General features: G+C 38.8%; 3 protein-coding genes across 3 annotated transcripts; 1 reads left to right on the forward strand and 2 right to left on the reverse strand.

Annotated features, from left to right (window-relative positions):
- Nucleotides 1-76: 76 nt before the first annotated feature.
- Nucleotides 77-1378, reverse strand: LOC133847277 (tRNA (cytosine(38)-C(5))-methyltransferase). The gene is made up of 2 exons (XM_062282251.1): nucleotides 1178-1378; nucleotides 77-1121 (listed from the first exon to the last, which is right to left on the reverse strand). The coding sequence occupies exons 1-2, from the start codon at nucleotides 1236-1238 to the stop codon at nucleotides 139-141; spliced, it is 1044 nt and encodes a 347-aa protein (XP_062138235.1). The 5' UTR covers nucleotides 1239-1378; the 3' UTR covers nucleotides 77-138.
- A 152-nt stretch (nucleotides 1379-1530) lies between these two features.
- Nucleotides 1531-2942, forward strand: LOC133847210 (probable ribosome production factor 1). The gene is given in 3 exon segments (XM_062282131.1): nucleotides 1531-2146; nucleotides 2148-2615; nucleotides 2617-2942. Coding segments are annotated over 3 exon segments (1209 nt in total). The 5' UTR covers nucleotides 1531-1621; the 3' UTR covers nucleotides 2833-2942.
- Nucleotides 2943-3354: 412 nt separating this feature from the next.
- On the reverse strand, nucleotides 3355-4881 carry LOC133847354 (peroxisomal biogenesis factor 19). Its single transcript, XM_062282373.1, has 5 exons — nucleotides 4725-4881; nucleotides 4526-4643; nucleotides 4142-4445; nucleotides 3917-4080; nucleotides 3355-3824 (listed from the first exon to the last, which is right to left on the reverse strand). Exons 1-5 carry the CDS (start codon nucleotides 4777-4779, stop codon nucleotides 3584-3586), a joined length of 882 nt encoding a protein of 293 aa, XP_062138357.1. The 5' UTR covers nucleotides 4780-4881; the 3' UTR covers nucleotides 3355-3583.
- Nucleotides 4882-14099: the final 9218 nt, after the last annotated feature.

The raw sequence follows: 14099 nt of genomic DNA on the forward strand, positions 1-14099 counted from the left end.
TCGATTGATGTCGGTCATTGATGCAAACTTGGTTTTTTCTGTAAAGTTATCAACCTGTCTGTATGCAATTAGTTGCTTTAATTTTAACAAAAATATGTTTATTTTATGCTAAGCAAAGTAGTTTTGTAAATGCAACGATTACGAATTTGTCAACAATTTTAGTAGTTCGCCCACAACACAAACATTAATGCTATTGCCAAGCAGTCGGTATTTTTGGCGATTCGTTGTCTCCGCGGGAAATTGAAAATCTTCGGGAAAACTCATCAGCCTGGCGACTTCTCGTGGTGTAAAATATCGCAATTTAACTTGTCGTAACAGTTCAAGGCGCTTTTGTTGTGTCTCTGGGTCACTGCCACTGTTGTTCGGATCCATGTCAATTTCTTGAACTGCCTTAAAAATGCGATGCGATTCTTCTTCTGAGAGTGGAGTAAAAGCTGAACCCGTGCCTTCAGTATAGTGGGTATAACCCTTCGTGAAGCACATGGATCTGCTCTGCGCTGGATGGATAATGTCCATGACTAAAACTCGCTTCATTAGCACGTCATCGGGCACCAAATAGTCACTTGAGGCACTGGATTCCACAATACTGGATATCATGGCAATTTGCTGTTGATGTGGGTCGACTATTTCTGATGGCATTTTCTCCCAGATCTTCCCTGATGCAAAGGGAAAATCCTGATCTCGTCGTGCTATGCAATAGTAGCGATATCGTGTGTTGGGCACATTAAACTGAGTAGGCGTCAGAATAAACTCTCGCCAATGGAAACCTCCTTTCTCAAGTGCCTCGATAAATTGTTCCCTCGCTTGGGACACTTCAAAGCCCTTCACATTCTCCATGAGGACATATCGCAGTGTTTCACACTGTGGTATCAAAGAGCAGAGGTGAGATAAAGCACATGATCGTTTGTCCTCCACATCTCGTTGTAAGCCTTGGCGAGTGTGCGGTTGACAGGGCGGTGACATTAGCAGCATGTTAGCCTGCAGCTTGGTGACTTCCTTTACACTTAAGCTCTGTATATTTCGTGTCTTTACGTTCGTTCCGATATAATTATGCGCGTAGACCGCATTGGCGACTGTGTTTACATCCAGAGCGGCGACTACGTCGCCTTTTAACTGTGCATCTGTGAAGTTAAATATTAAATGGCTTGGTCGGTGCTGTTTTTTATGGTCTACTCACATTTAAAGGCATAATGCATGCCGCCAATGCCACTGAAAAGTTCCAATACACGAAATTCCATTACAGCAACTTTCAATTTTTGTTTACCTCGCTATTCAATGCAAAACAAGTGGACAGCACACTTGTTTACAGCTGTGTTGTCATTCGCAGTGAATCTCCGCATTTTTTTGAGTGTCTACTTAAGTACTATTTAAAAGTAATTTCTTAGCATCGATGCCTCTACATATTTGATATAGGAAAAATTCTATTACAGTTTTTATTCATTTAAATTTGGCTTATCTAATTTCAAATGTAAATCAAGTGGGCAGCACATTTGTCAGCTGTTTTACCATTCTCAAAGAATGGTCGTGTGTGATTGCCAACTTCTAGGCAAGAAGAAGCACGTCAACACGTGCCGCTTACTTTGAGTTGTGTTACACAGTTTTTAATTCAAATTTGTAAAAAATGGGAAAAATTAAGCGAAAAGCGCAACCGGTACCTGTGGAGGAGGACTCAGACAGCGACTCCAGTTTTGCAGAGGAGGAGCTGAGCGAAAAGGAGGTGGGTCCTGTCACAGATAGCAGCGATGACAGTGACTTGGAAACGGAGCCTAAGAAAAAGTCAAGCGACACAACTGCAGATGATGATGCTTCAGGCGATGATGATGATGCTGACGAAGATGATGAAGAAGTTGATGACGACGAGGAAGACGATGATGATGACGATGACGAGGATGGTGATGGAGAAGATGACAAGAAGAAAGCCCGCTTACCTGTGCTGAATCCTTTAAGCCTGATGAAGAATAAAGAGCAGCGCATGGCGCTTTTCCGCAAAATGAAAAAGGAGAAGCACAAGAAGAAGATGCAGGAACGCCGGGCTCGCCGCAAGGCTGGTTTGCCTGCTAATCCAGGTCACACCATTGAAAGCTTACGTGAAAAGGATCAAACAGACGTCAACAATCTGAACGATTCGGATAATGAGGAGCTGCAAAAAGGAGTTAGAAATCGACGATTTCAGCACATATTTTGAACGCGTGTATGAGCCAAAGGTGCTCATCACTTTCGCCGACAATCCTGTGACTAAGACGCGTAAATTTGGGCTGGAATTGTCACGTATTTTTCCCAATGCGTTAGTGAAGATTCGCAACAAGGCGTCGGTTAAACGCATTTGTAAGAGTGCTGAGCGGGAAAAGTTCACAGATGTGGTCATTATCAATGAGGATCGACGTAAACCCAACGGATTGTTGGTCATACATTTGCCCAATGGACCCACGGCGCATTTCAAACTATCCAACGTCAAGTTAACAACGGACATTAAGCGTGATCACAAGGAGATAACTAAGCATCGTCCCGAGGTGATACTCACGAACTTTACGACACGTTTGGGTCTCACTGTGGGACGCATGATGGGCGCGTTGTTCCATCACGATCCAGAGTTTCGTGGACGTCGTGCGGTCACCTTTTCACAATCAGCGAGATTATATCTTCTTTCGCCATCATCGCTATGAGTTTAACAAGGAGGGTAAACGAGTGAAGCTCCGCGAACTGGGACCGCGATTCACGCTTAAGTTGCGCTCTCTACAGGAGGGTACATTCGATAGCAAGACTGGCGACTACACTTGGATCATTAGCAACAAGCGACATGCCATGGAGTCGAGACGTCGCTTCTTCCTCTAGTTTAAAAAATTAAGAAACGAATGCCTTTCATTATTGAAATGTGTTTAATATATTTTATTTCCTAGAGCGTATAAATAAAATAAAGTAATAAGAGTAAAACAAAATTTGTTTTGTCAAGTATTTAGCACACAACTTGGTGTAACCAGATGATTTTTCCTTCAGTATGGAAGCTAATTTCACGCCATCAATAGAATCGTATGCCTTTCATTGTTGAAATGTGTTTCATATATTTTATTTCATAACATGTAAATAAAAAAAGGGTGATGGAAACAACTCTTGTTGCTTACAACCTTCTTTTGCTACGCATAATTGAATTGGCGGCATCCACAAGTTTGTGTCGACGTCTTCACTTCATTATTTAGTTTTCAAGTTTCTTTCGTTTATGAATACAATTTAATTCGTAAATTAAAAAAAGTAATAAAAAAAGCAACATTTCATGTGGTTGTCACATATAATTGAATTGGTATCCAGAAATTCTTTCTCCATTCTACAAACGAATGACTCTGTTGAAATGTGTTTCAAAATATATTTTTATTGCGAAGATCATATAAATAAAAAGAAATAATAAGTATAATAAAAACAACTCGTTTGTTTAGAACCTTTCACTTGTAGCATATCCACCACTTGATGTCGAAATCATAAATGTTTACGTAGTAAATTATTCAAATTGACTTATGCTAAATGTGCAACATACAACGAGGGACACGACGGGACATTTTGGCACTCCAACTAGGAACGACGTCTGTCCAATTTACATAGTGGGACACTGAGGACTTGCTGGCAGACCAGCAGCTGCTGTTGGATCCCCAAAGGGCAAATCACCTCCAGTTTCAGCCAGAATCTCAGCTGGTGGCTGGCCATAGTCTTGCAGTTTGCGCATGTCATCGAGCACCACGCGGAATTTCTCACGCTTTACTGTGGGCGAATCGTCGGGTTTTTCGCTCTGCAAGTGTTCCTCAATCACCTTGTAAAGTTCCAGTTGTTTCTGGTATCTGCAGTTTGAATGAAAAAGTGAATGTAAACAAATGTGGTGTAAGGTGAGACGCGACAAATGGGGCGAGGTCTTTCCGCATATTTTACACACCTTTCTTTGTCCTCTGCTGAGAGTGTGGCGTCGTTCTCCTCTAAATACTTGGGATACTTCTCCAGTAACTCCTTAATGCTGGGCAGCAGGATCTCCGCCGAGAGCAGACTCTGCATCATGCCCTCCATGAATGGCAAAAATGAATTCCCATCCGCATCAGCAGCCTACAACCAAATTTTGAATGTTATTTCATTTCAAATAGTTAAACTTTGCTAAGCTACTCACGCCATCCAAATTCAAGGAACTGAACATGCTCGCAATGTCGTTTTCACCAGCCGGCGCCTCCAGATTCTCAGTGCCCTCTTGCAGACCCTTCAGCGCCTGTGAAATGCTGTCTGAATACTTAGACACCTCTTCATCATTCGCCGAGTTCTCGCCGCTTAATGTCATTGCAGCTGCTTCGGCCATTTTCTTGAATCCGGCCATGAATTGATCGGGATCCTGCGGCAGTGGTGGTATATCACCGCTGGGCGTGTCTGGGCCACCGAACAATGTGTTCATACGTTCCGCCAAGATTTTCGCTTGTTCACTGTTTAACAAAAGTTCCAAAGTTCAAAGTGATAAAATAGTGCAAGCAAAAATCAAAGCAATGTAACAATGATTGCTTACACGAAAAATGCATCTGGATCGGGGGCGCCATCGGTCACTTCACCTGCACTGGCGGCATCTGTCGTCGAGGAAGGTCCCTTGTCCCCACTCTTTGTTTTGTCGAAATCCTGCAGAGCACCTGCAACACACAGCACGAGAGTATTATGTTTATTATATAAGTTTCGGTGGCGCAACGTTATGCTAATTAGCTATTACTCACTGTCTAGCAAATCGTTGAGATCATCAGCGTCTCCGTTCGGCTTTTTCTCAGACATTTTGCTTAAAATTTATAAATGAAATGATTTAATTACAGCAAAAACTATGTAACACCTCCTGCTCTTTATTGAAACTGAATTAGTGGGGCTGTGTATGTGCGTGCCGAGTGGATATACTAGTTTTAGTACATCGCAGCAGTGAGACCGTAATCTGCAAGGGCGTATATGTTTTTTGGTATTAAAATACCGCCAAAAGAAAATATGAATATGCAATTTTTCGTGTCGTATTTATAATTATAATCTGATCAGAATAGAAAATGTTTATATAATACTCGATTTTTTAATGCATTTTGGAAATATACTAATATTAATACGTAATGGGGTGGCAGATTCATTGTTGCTCCGTATTTTTATCCATATAATTGTTCAAAAGTGTTTCAATACAAGATGAATTGGACCAATATGAATAATAGTTTTTAGTTAGATTGAATATATTTTTAAAATATGTTACGCGAATTAAAAAGTCTATTGTTAAAGAGCTTTTTAATTCTAAATGCTGCTTATTCACATACAAAATAGCTACTGCATGAATCAGAATACTTAAAATGTTAAAAATCTTCAATAGCTTGACTTGTAGTTACAAATGTCTGTTATAGGTAAATATAAGCTTTTTCGAATTCATTTAAAGTATTTAGTTTCTGATGCTCAACTCTTCTCTTGATTTTTGCCTTAAAAGATATATGTAAAAAATTACCTAATGTTATCTTAAAAAGATAAGTAAACATTTTTAAACATAAAACCAAATTAATAAATTTCACGTCTATTGAATGTTTTTAAATTTTATAATCGTTAATGGTAAGGGAGAGAAAAAATAAATATTTAGTATACGTTATATTAATATATTATTAAAAAATTATTCTTAATATTAAATAAGTATAATAAAATTATACATCCCTTAATAGTAAATGAAAGGAAATTTATTTATTTTGTTTATTTGCTTTTGAGAATACTATGCAGTCAATTGTAGAAAATCAGAGGTGATGAAAATTGAAACAATCCAAGGACATTAGGCGAAGATTATCTAAAATAATCACCCAAAATATTTATGGTTCTTCTGCGAAACACAAACACCACACCACACCAAATCGCGCTAAGGTCATGCACCTTGCTGTGCCGACATGAAGATCGGCGACCAAAACTGCGACCAAAACTTAAACCGCACATACTACGGCGAAGATATAGCTGTTAGCTGTGAGGGGCTGTCGATTGATGCGAGACAAATTCCGAAACCAGAACGATACACCCAAGTACTCTACACATGGATTTCGGTAGGGAGTCTTTTGCAACTGCAACTGCATTTAAGATTGCCGCCTCTCAAGGTCAACATTGATATAGAGAAGAGGAACCCTGCGATGTTTTTCAAGTCCTTAACGCAATCTCATATGGTTGGTTTTTGGTTATTTGGACGTTTTCTGCTTTAACCGCACCGTTTACCATTTACCAGAGAGCAAGACGAATTCAAATTCTCGACTTCTCATTCGGCACGCCGTGTTTGTGGTAAGTTTTTGGGGGCGTTCTCTTTCAGGGTGGATGTATACTGCTATATTCTATGAATATACTGCTGCGTGGGCGGAGTCTTGCTGGAAATAATGCGTAATTTACTGTATTAGCTGTTCTCCTTTATTTGTTAATGTGACTTCAACTGTAAATGTGGTTCGCATACACATTTAAATATTGTCAAGAAAACAGAATTTAGGACAGAGTAACTAAAAACAATAATACAACTTAGATTAGAATCATTTAAGTAGACATACAAATTGAAAAAGTCATCTCCACATTGAATTTGAGGGTAACAACAATCAACATTTGATATATATTTTTTTTCCTTTCTAGGATTTTAGATTTGCACTCCCCATGAAAGTCTGAGTTGGATCTTTATTAATCTTATTTTAAGAATTCACTTACTTTCTAAACTAAATTTATGTATATATTTTTTTGGTTAAAAAAGCTATAACCATATTGTAAGTAGTAGTAAATATCCAAAGTGCTCATTTAATATGAAAACTACTTCTTGAGAAAAACACAGAAACTTTGTCAATGTGTTACAGTTTTTCTTGGTTGATTTTCTCTCAACCAATAAAACTATTTTCTTTGACCAAGTCAAAAATCAAAGTGTTCGCTTTTCAAGGAACTTAAACGGGCCAAGTCAAGAAGTCAAAACAAAAAGTCGAAAACGTAAAAACCCTTTTGCTAAACAATGTTTGTTCGCATAAATAGAACTCGCTCTTTTTTGACACAATTTTTAAATGAACTCGAGTCCTTGTCATAAACAGTTTATTTTGATATAATCGGCTGCGAGAAGTGAAATTTGTTGTAGAAAAGCAAAACATACCTGGACCAGCGTAGCGCACGCAAATTTTCTTGAGAAGCATAAAACAGAACGGAACAGAACCATGTGCAGGCAAGATAACCCACAGAGTCTCTCTGCCAGGATGTCATAAAATTCTAGCTCATCCTTACTGGCGTTTCTCTCTTCTCTTCTCTTCGCTGTGCTGTACTGTGTGTTGTGTGTTTTTGGGAAACTTTGTTGTGGAACATTGCCATCCATCCATATATCATTGGTATGAGAATGCTACGATTTCACGGTCACTGATCGTCCCGAACAACTTTTTCGAAAGGCCCTTTTCAGAGATGATCAACCACGTTATGTATACATCCTTCCAGCGAAGCGGAAGAGGACAGCTCATTTTTACAGCCTTCGCGCTATCGATCAGTTCCATAATGGACTAGCGATTGTTCCCCGCGAATGTGCAATGATTGTGGTTTTATAGGCCCACCATTCAAGTCATACAAGTCCAAATTACTGCGTGTGCCAAGTGAAGGGAACTTCAGAACTTACTCTTCAAATTCAATAAATTAATAAATTACTTAATTTCGAGTTAATTTTTTAAATCGAAAACTAAAATTTGTAAAGCATTCACTTTCCTTAAGAAATTATATAAACATAAACTAAATATTTATTAATTTAATCATAAATTCATCAAGAATTTAATCATATTAATATTTTTAACAGAAGACTAAAGTGATTCAATTGCTTTATTCAGTGGTCCTATGAATTCATGTAAAATATTGGTGACATTCATTAATTCTTTATTTTATAAAATTATCAATATTTACTTTCTATCCCACGTAAAAATATTTATTAGAAATTCCAAATCCAAAACTCAAGCCGGATTTTGTTTTGGATCTTATTATTTATTAATTTTAAATCGGAAAATAAAGTACAGTTTTTAGAAATAACAACTTCCGGGTTCATTTTTTTTAATAAAATATTATAGCTTACAATAAGCAGTAATTGATAACCTTAGTTTTTATAGCTAAAAAACCAAATATGTATTAAAAATTCTTAATTGAGTTTTGAGAAATTGTCAGTACTTCATTTTATAATCTAATTCTATTGTTTTGGTGGCTGCAGATTAGTTTATTTTTCTATTTCCTATTTTATTTAAAAACTTGTAGAATCAAATAAAATTTTTATTTTTTTTTTAATATTATTTATATTTTGTGCCTTGTAAGGATCGTGCCTGCAATCTTCTTTGATAGGCGGCCGTGTAAATTGCGATTAAAACACTTGCGATTGCAGCATTTCCTGGAAAACAGCGACAGTAGTTTTCTTTTGAAATCAACCAACTGTTGCCCCTCCCCAATCATCATCCCCATCCCCATCTCCAACTCCCTGATGGCGATGAAGCAACGCCTTGTGAGTTTTTCACGCCATCAAAGCGCTTTGCGCTTAACGCTCAACGCAACGTCAACGCATGCAAATGAGGCCTTGCGTCTGTCTCAGAGTTGGGAGGGCTCCCGGTTCTAAGTTCCCAATTCCAGACAGCATGCTGCTGTAGCATCCTCCATTCCCCCCTCTCACAATGTGGGTCGCCAACGTCCCAATGTTCTGAATGATTAAGCGGAAATTAAGTGTATGTGTGTGTGCTTGCATTATTTGCAGCCGTCCAATTGGTTACGGTAACTTCTTTTTAATGCTTGTGGGCTGGGCTTTTTGTCAGGCTATCAATTCGAATTGTCAATGTTGTACTTTCAATTGCGGCAGCCATTTATTCTGGGTTATTTATGTAGTGCAATGCGATAAGTACAAATCGATAATGAATGCAAGCTGCGATTACACTTGCGCCATCGATAACACAGACGCCATCACGTAACGCATAACGTAAGCTTCACTACGCTTGACGTTAATTGAGTATCGATATCATTTGAGCATTCGTAATGCATCTTCAAAACGCAGCCACACGGCTTTGATTAATGAAGGTGATTGAATAATATTATTTAAATTCGCATACATCCGATACGAAGCGTTGCTAATGTTAAAACGCCGGCAAAGATTGACCCAAGCGCCCCCCTCTCTTCTCTTTCTCTTTCCCGTGAATGTGAGAAAAACGCCACCTACTTTTTGATCTGAGCTGCTCTTGGACAAAGTCGTTGTCCAGTACAAGTTGATGGTCAGGCTGCGGTTGTGGCTGTGCCTGTGCCTGTTGTTGATGATGAATAGCTGTTGATCGGTCGATCAGAGCAATAGCAATTACAAATCATACTACAATATATACAAGCGAAGGGGCAACAGGTTGTGCTGCTTGTTTGTTGTTTGGCAGTCTCAGGAAAACAAATTAATCTTGTTGCCACTGACAGAAAAGATCGTTGGTCGCTCGCTTGCTCACTTGCCTCACTTGCTCACTTGGCAGCAGCCCCTTTCCACTGGCACTTTTCCATTTGGCTTGCAGCATGTTTGATGATGCTCCCTGCCCTGCGGGGTGAAGCGTGAACGACCTGTGACGTTCCCTCTCCAGATGTTTGATTTCGCCCTGATGTTGTTGATGTTGTTGCTGCCGCTTTGGCTGTCGCTGTGGCTGTTGCTGTGACTGTGGCTGTTGTTGCATTGTGGACCCGTTTGCGCCTACCTTGCGCCTTCTGTTTAATGATCAATTTGTTGGCCTCTGATCGTACCGACAGCGCTTACGCTTAGCAGTCACCACTCCACTCGATTGCCATGTTCAGCTAATGACTTTTGTAAAAGTGGGTGTATGTGGCAGCAGCTCCTTCTGCCTCCTGTCTGTCCTTCTGCCTCCTATCTCCTGCCTCCCTAACTCTCTCTTTTGCTCCTCAATATATTTCATACGGTAGAAGAGTATTATAATTTTTGTGTTAAGTTGACTTTCTATATAAACAATATCTCAAGGATTAGAAGAACTCTAAGCATCAATTTTGTAGGACAATACATATAACATATGTATAACATTTTTATTAATTTTCGATTGTCCCTGTATATAAATAACTAAGTATTGGTAAGTATGGGAACTTAGACTATAAAATGCTGATAATTCTACTACGCATATAAATTGTATTTTATAATTTTGTTTCCGTTTCTTTGAGTAAAATTGTAAAGCCATAAAATAAGCATATTCTAAAACAAGCTGACATTTTCATAACGATCGCTTACTAATCTCGATCATGCAATATTTTTAAATTAAAATAAAGGGTATATAAAAGAAAAGCTTGTGAGTTATTTAAAAAACCATTTGAAGTTTAGTTACATATTATAATAGAAATGAATATTTAAGACAAAATATCTGAGAACTTCTTTACGATTTCTTAATAGTCTTAAGCAAGAATCGTTTCTTAAAAGGAAAAAAGAAGAATTGTGGGTGGAGCTAACAAGAAATTAGATGTTATTTCTTTAGATAGTAATTTTATTGAAAAAAAAAAATATTTTGAAGAGGTTTTCCTTTAATGCTGCAGTTACTTTGGTTAAACATATATTTTGGTAGTGTGTTACTCAAAGTCGTGCATACTCGACTGTAGCTTACTTGTTTTTTGTGCAAATGAAAAATGTGCAAATGAACAGCAATTTCGCCAGACAAAGCGTCGACTTTTTACTTGGTAGTCATCGGGTCTGGTCTGGTCTGGTCTGGTTGACTGGGCGTGTCGAAACGTGGCCATAGTTCCACTAACCGACACTCGGAGTTTTTGCGGCAAACCGTTGGATTATGCATTTGGCATTGTGTGGGTAGAGATCTGGCCTTTCAATCGAAATATAAAATATGCTAATTTGCAGACAATGGAGTTCCGAGGAAGCCAGCTCGTGACCCACAAACAACTAATGCCTTCAATTAGCTGAACTAAACACATGCCAAAAGGCAACGGCAAGGGTTAATCGCGATTGGCCTTGCTGCTGATCGCAGCACGATCAAGAGGAGGAGGAGGTGTTCACAGGAGGCTGCCACTTCGCCAGGGATCGGGAAAGCCCTCGCGGATCTCGAGGGGCGTTAGCTGCGTTAAGCCGCATCTGAGCATCAAGATGTCGACGACTTGGCTACCTGAGACGCCAGCCAGGTTTAACTCGTTGAGCTCGGCGGCCATGCAAAATCGTTTACAAATGTTGATCAATAAAACGTTGGACTGTAATGCGATTAGCCGCTATAATCGTGCCCACGACGTTGTTGCAGCTCAGCTCAGCTCAACTTCTGTTCAAAGTTTTGCCCAAAATATTTGAAAAAGTCAACTGGCGATCCTCGCGAGGATCACTCGCTAAGCTGTTCGACTTTTCCCTCTAATCTCGTCGTTTGTTTCTATTTGTTTGCATGCTTTAGCAAGGATTTCGTTTTACGATCGCCCCTTAAGTCTCCTGCTTTGCTCCTTGTCAGCATTGCTGGGAAAAAGGACAGACTCGCCTGCAACTGCAACTGCAACTGTTGCTGCTTTCAGTTGCCAACTGTCCGCTGCCCGGGGGCAGCAACTGATTTTGCATACTGCCTCTCGTATTTACCAAAACTAACTGCGGATTAGACCAGAAGTCAATCTACGCCCGCTAACAGTGAAGAGGTACAGTGATCTTTTTAAAACTACTTTATTTATTGATGTACGGAATTTAAACAAGATTTATTTCGGATCAATACATTTATTTTGAATTAATACTTTTAACATTTATTAGACTTTTTTTGGGAATTTAATTTTGGTATATATTTTGAAAAAATATATGTTAATATACATTATACATTTGCTATAAGATCAACCAATCTTAATCAAATATGAAGGTTTTCTATTATTGCATAAATTCATTCAATATAAATGCTTGATCGAGGAAAAGTTTTCAAAATAATTGCTCATATTATCCATTTTATCTGAGCCCGTAAAATTCGAAGTATTTTATGTAACTTATTATAAGGAAACTTTTTTTTAAAATGATTTATTTTCCTCCATACAAAAGATCACTTGAATTTTGAAATAATTTTAAACATATTTCCTATTTTATTTTGGTACTACCACTAAACTAAAAATTAAATTTTTAAATATATAAAATATATTAAAACATAATCCAAAAGTTTTTATTTTATTTTATTTCATTCAATAAACTATTAAAATGTACTTAATTTTGAAATATGTAAATACATTTTTTTTAATCAACTAAATTGTCTTTAATGTTGTTTTATATTATTTTATTTATTTTTATTTTATTTGTATTTCACTCAAATGTGAAGAGTTCAGTATTTCATTATTTAATTTGAATTGCCTTGATTCTGATCTTCATACGAATTCGCAATGTACGATCAGTGTTTGCTCCACATGTGGTGCAATCACTGGAGACTCAGCTTGTTGTGTGGATTATATGGAAATTTGTTACACGGCAGCAAAGATCAGCGTGAACGAAAACAATAGTCAATATACAGAGCGACTGATAAAGACATTAGGAGAGGTCAAGAAAAGGAGCAGGGGTAAGGTTGGGTAGCGATGCAATCAAGGCCATTCCATAGAGACGACAACATTACGTTGGCCCAAAGCGAATCGATTGCACGGGAGTGAAAGAGAGGCGTAGATGGAGAGAGAGAGAGAGAAGGTTGTGATTGTGAATTTGTGGAAAGCAAAGCGTGATGTAACCACGACTAACTTGATTAAGGATGCAACATAAACAGGTGTCAGGTGGAGAATGTAAAGCTGGGGAGGTAGAGGAAAAGAGAGAGAGAGGGAGGTAGAGAGTGAGAGAGGGAGTGAGTAGAGACTCCAATGCAATCGATTAAAGGACTATTTGTTTGCGCAGAATGAAGACGCACGCCTCGACTAAGACAGCGAGGTGGCATGCAACATTCTGTGGCAGGTAGGAAGCAGCAGAAACTTGCAAGAGAGTTGATATTCATTCATAGCGCCGTAGGTGGCATCATAAAAAGTCTTTTAGCACTCTTTATTCATCCGGGGCTTGGCTCTTCGTGGAAATTGTGACGATGTTGTTGCACCGTCACCATCACCGTCATCGTCACCGTTTATGGCTTCGCTGTCTCCTACTGTGTTCAGTCTACAGAGATTTCAATTGCACTGTTTGCCGGACTTTGATGCCTGCCATCGTTGCCAGCGCATTGATAGCGCGAAATTAGCGTTATATGACATTGCCTTTTCACTCCGCATTGTTCGCGCAAATCGAGAAATCAACGCGATTGAAGTTGCACTTCATTTGTCGCCTTATTGGTTTTAAGGCGAGATCAAAGACATCGCGATTGATTTCGATATCGATTCTTCTCAATCTGCTGCCAAGGTCAGATCTGATCTCAAGGTCAACGCTGTTGTCCAGCTAGGCGCAAATATTGCTGTTTTCGTTCTTTGGTACTCCCAACTCCCGTTGGGTTTGCTTTACCAAAATGCCAACGGGCAGCCGTACCGAGCAGTAGAAACCCAAGTCCTTTGTTGGCCTGCGGCCTCCGTTGTCCTTGTGTAGTCAGGATGCAGCATTTCGTCACGAACTCCTGATCTTCGATAGCAATTTCCGCGCTGGCGTTTAATGTTTGCAGCGGCATCATTAATTCCAACCTCTTGGCGCTCACAGTGGGTGCTTTCTACTCATATAGATTGGCTTTCTTTTCCATACACATTTCCCCCTTCTTGCCTCTTGGCGGCTCTTTGTTTTCGTTGCGTGAAATTTGGCAATTAATCAAACTCACACTCTCGCTCACCCGACACACAACTACGACTTCGACTCCGTCTCCGACTCTGACTCCACCTTCCACTTCAATTCCAACTCCACCACCATGAGATGACCGCGACAGCAGCGTCACATTAAATGCTTAAGCGTGACAAGGATATGATATGCCCACAAGAAAAGGGGATAATGCAAGTAGAGCGCTTGAAAGGGGGTTCGAAAATAACAGAAGGCATTTGAGAAAAATATAAAAGTCAAATTTTCTAAGCAAGTTTAAAATTTTCAATTAATAAAATATACATAGAAATTAAAGAAGGTTCAAATTCATATATCTTTATTGTTGAAATAATATTATAAAATAATAATATAAAATTTAATTTGCAAATAAATTATGAACTAATTAACT

The sequence above is a fragment of the Drosophila sulfurigaster genome, chromosome 2L (genome assembly GCF_023558435.1).
Source record: "Drosophila sulfurigaster albostrigata strain 15112-1811.04 chromosome 2L, ASM2355843v2, whole genome shotgun sequence".
Classification (NCBI taxonomy): domain Eukaryota; kingdom Metazoa; phylum Arthropoda; class Insecta; order Diptera; family Drosophilidae; genus Drosophila; species Drosophila sulfurigaster.

What these genes read in the sequence shown, in the direction of transcription:
- LOC133847277 (XM_062282251.1), bottom strand. Translation starts at nt 1,238, where the DNA reads ATGGAATTTCGTGTATTGGAACTTTTCAGTGGCATTGGCGGCATGCAT. An exon ending in CATGCATTATGCCTTTAAAT is followed by an intron (nt 1,122 to 1,177) that starts GTGAGTAGACCA and finishes TTAACTTCACAG; the next exon opens with ATGCACAGTTAAAAGGCGAC.
- LOC133847354 (XM_062282373.1), bottom strand. Translation starts at nt 4,779, where the DNA reads ATGTCTGAGAAAAAGCCGAACGGAGACGCTGATGATCTCAACGATTTG. An exon ending in GTTCCTTGAATTTGGATGGC is followed by an intron (nt 4,081 to 4,141) that starts GTGAGTAGCTTA and finishes ATTTGGTTGTAG; the next exon opens with GCTGCTGATGCGGATGGGAA. An exon ending in TCAGCAGAGGACAAAGAAAG is followed by an intron (nt 3,825 to 3,916) that starts GTGTGTAAAATA and finishes TTCAAACTGCAG; the next exon opens with ATACCAGAAACAACTGGAAC.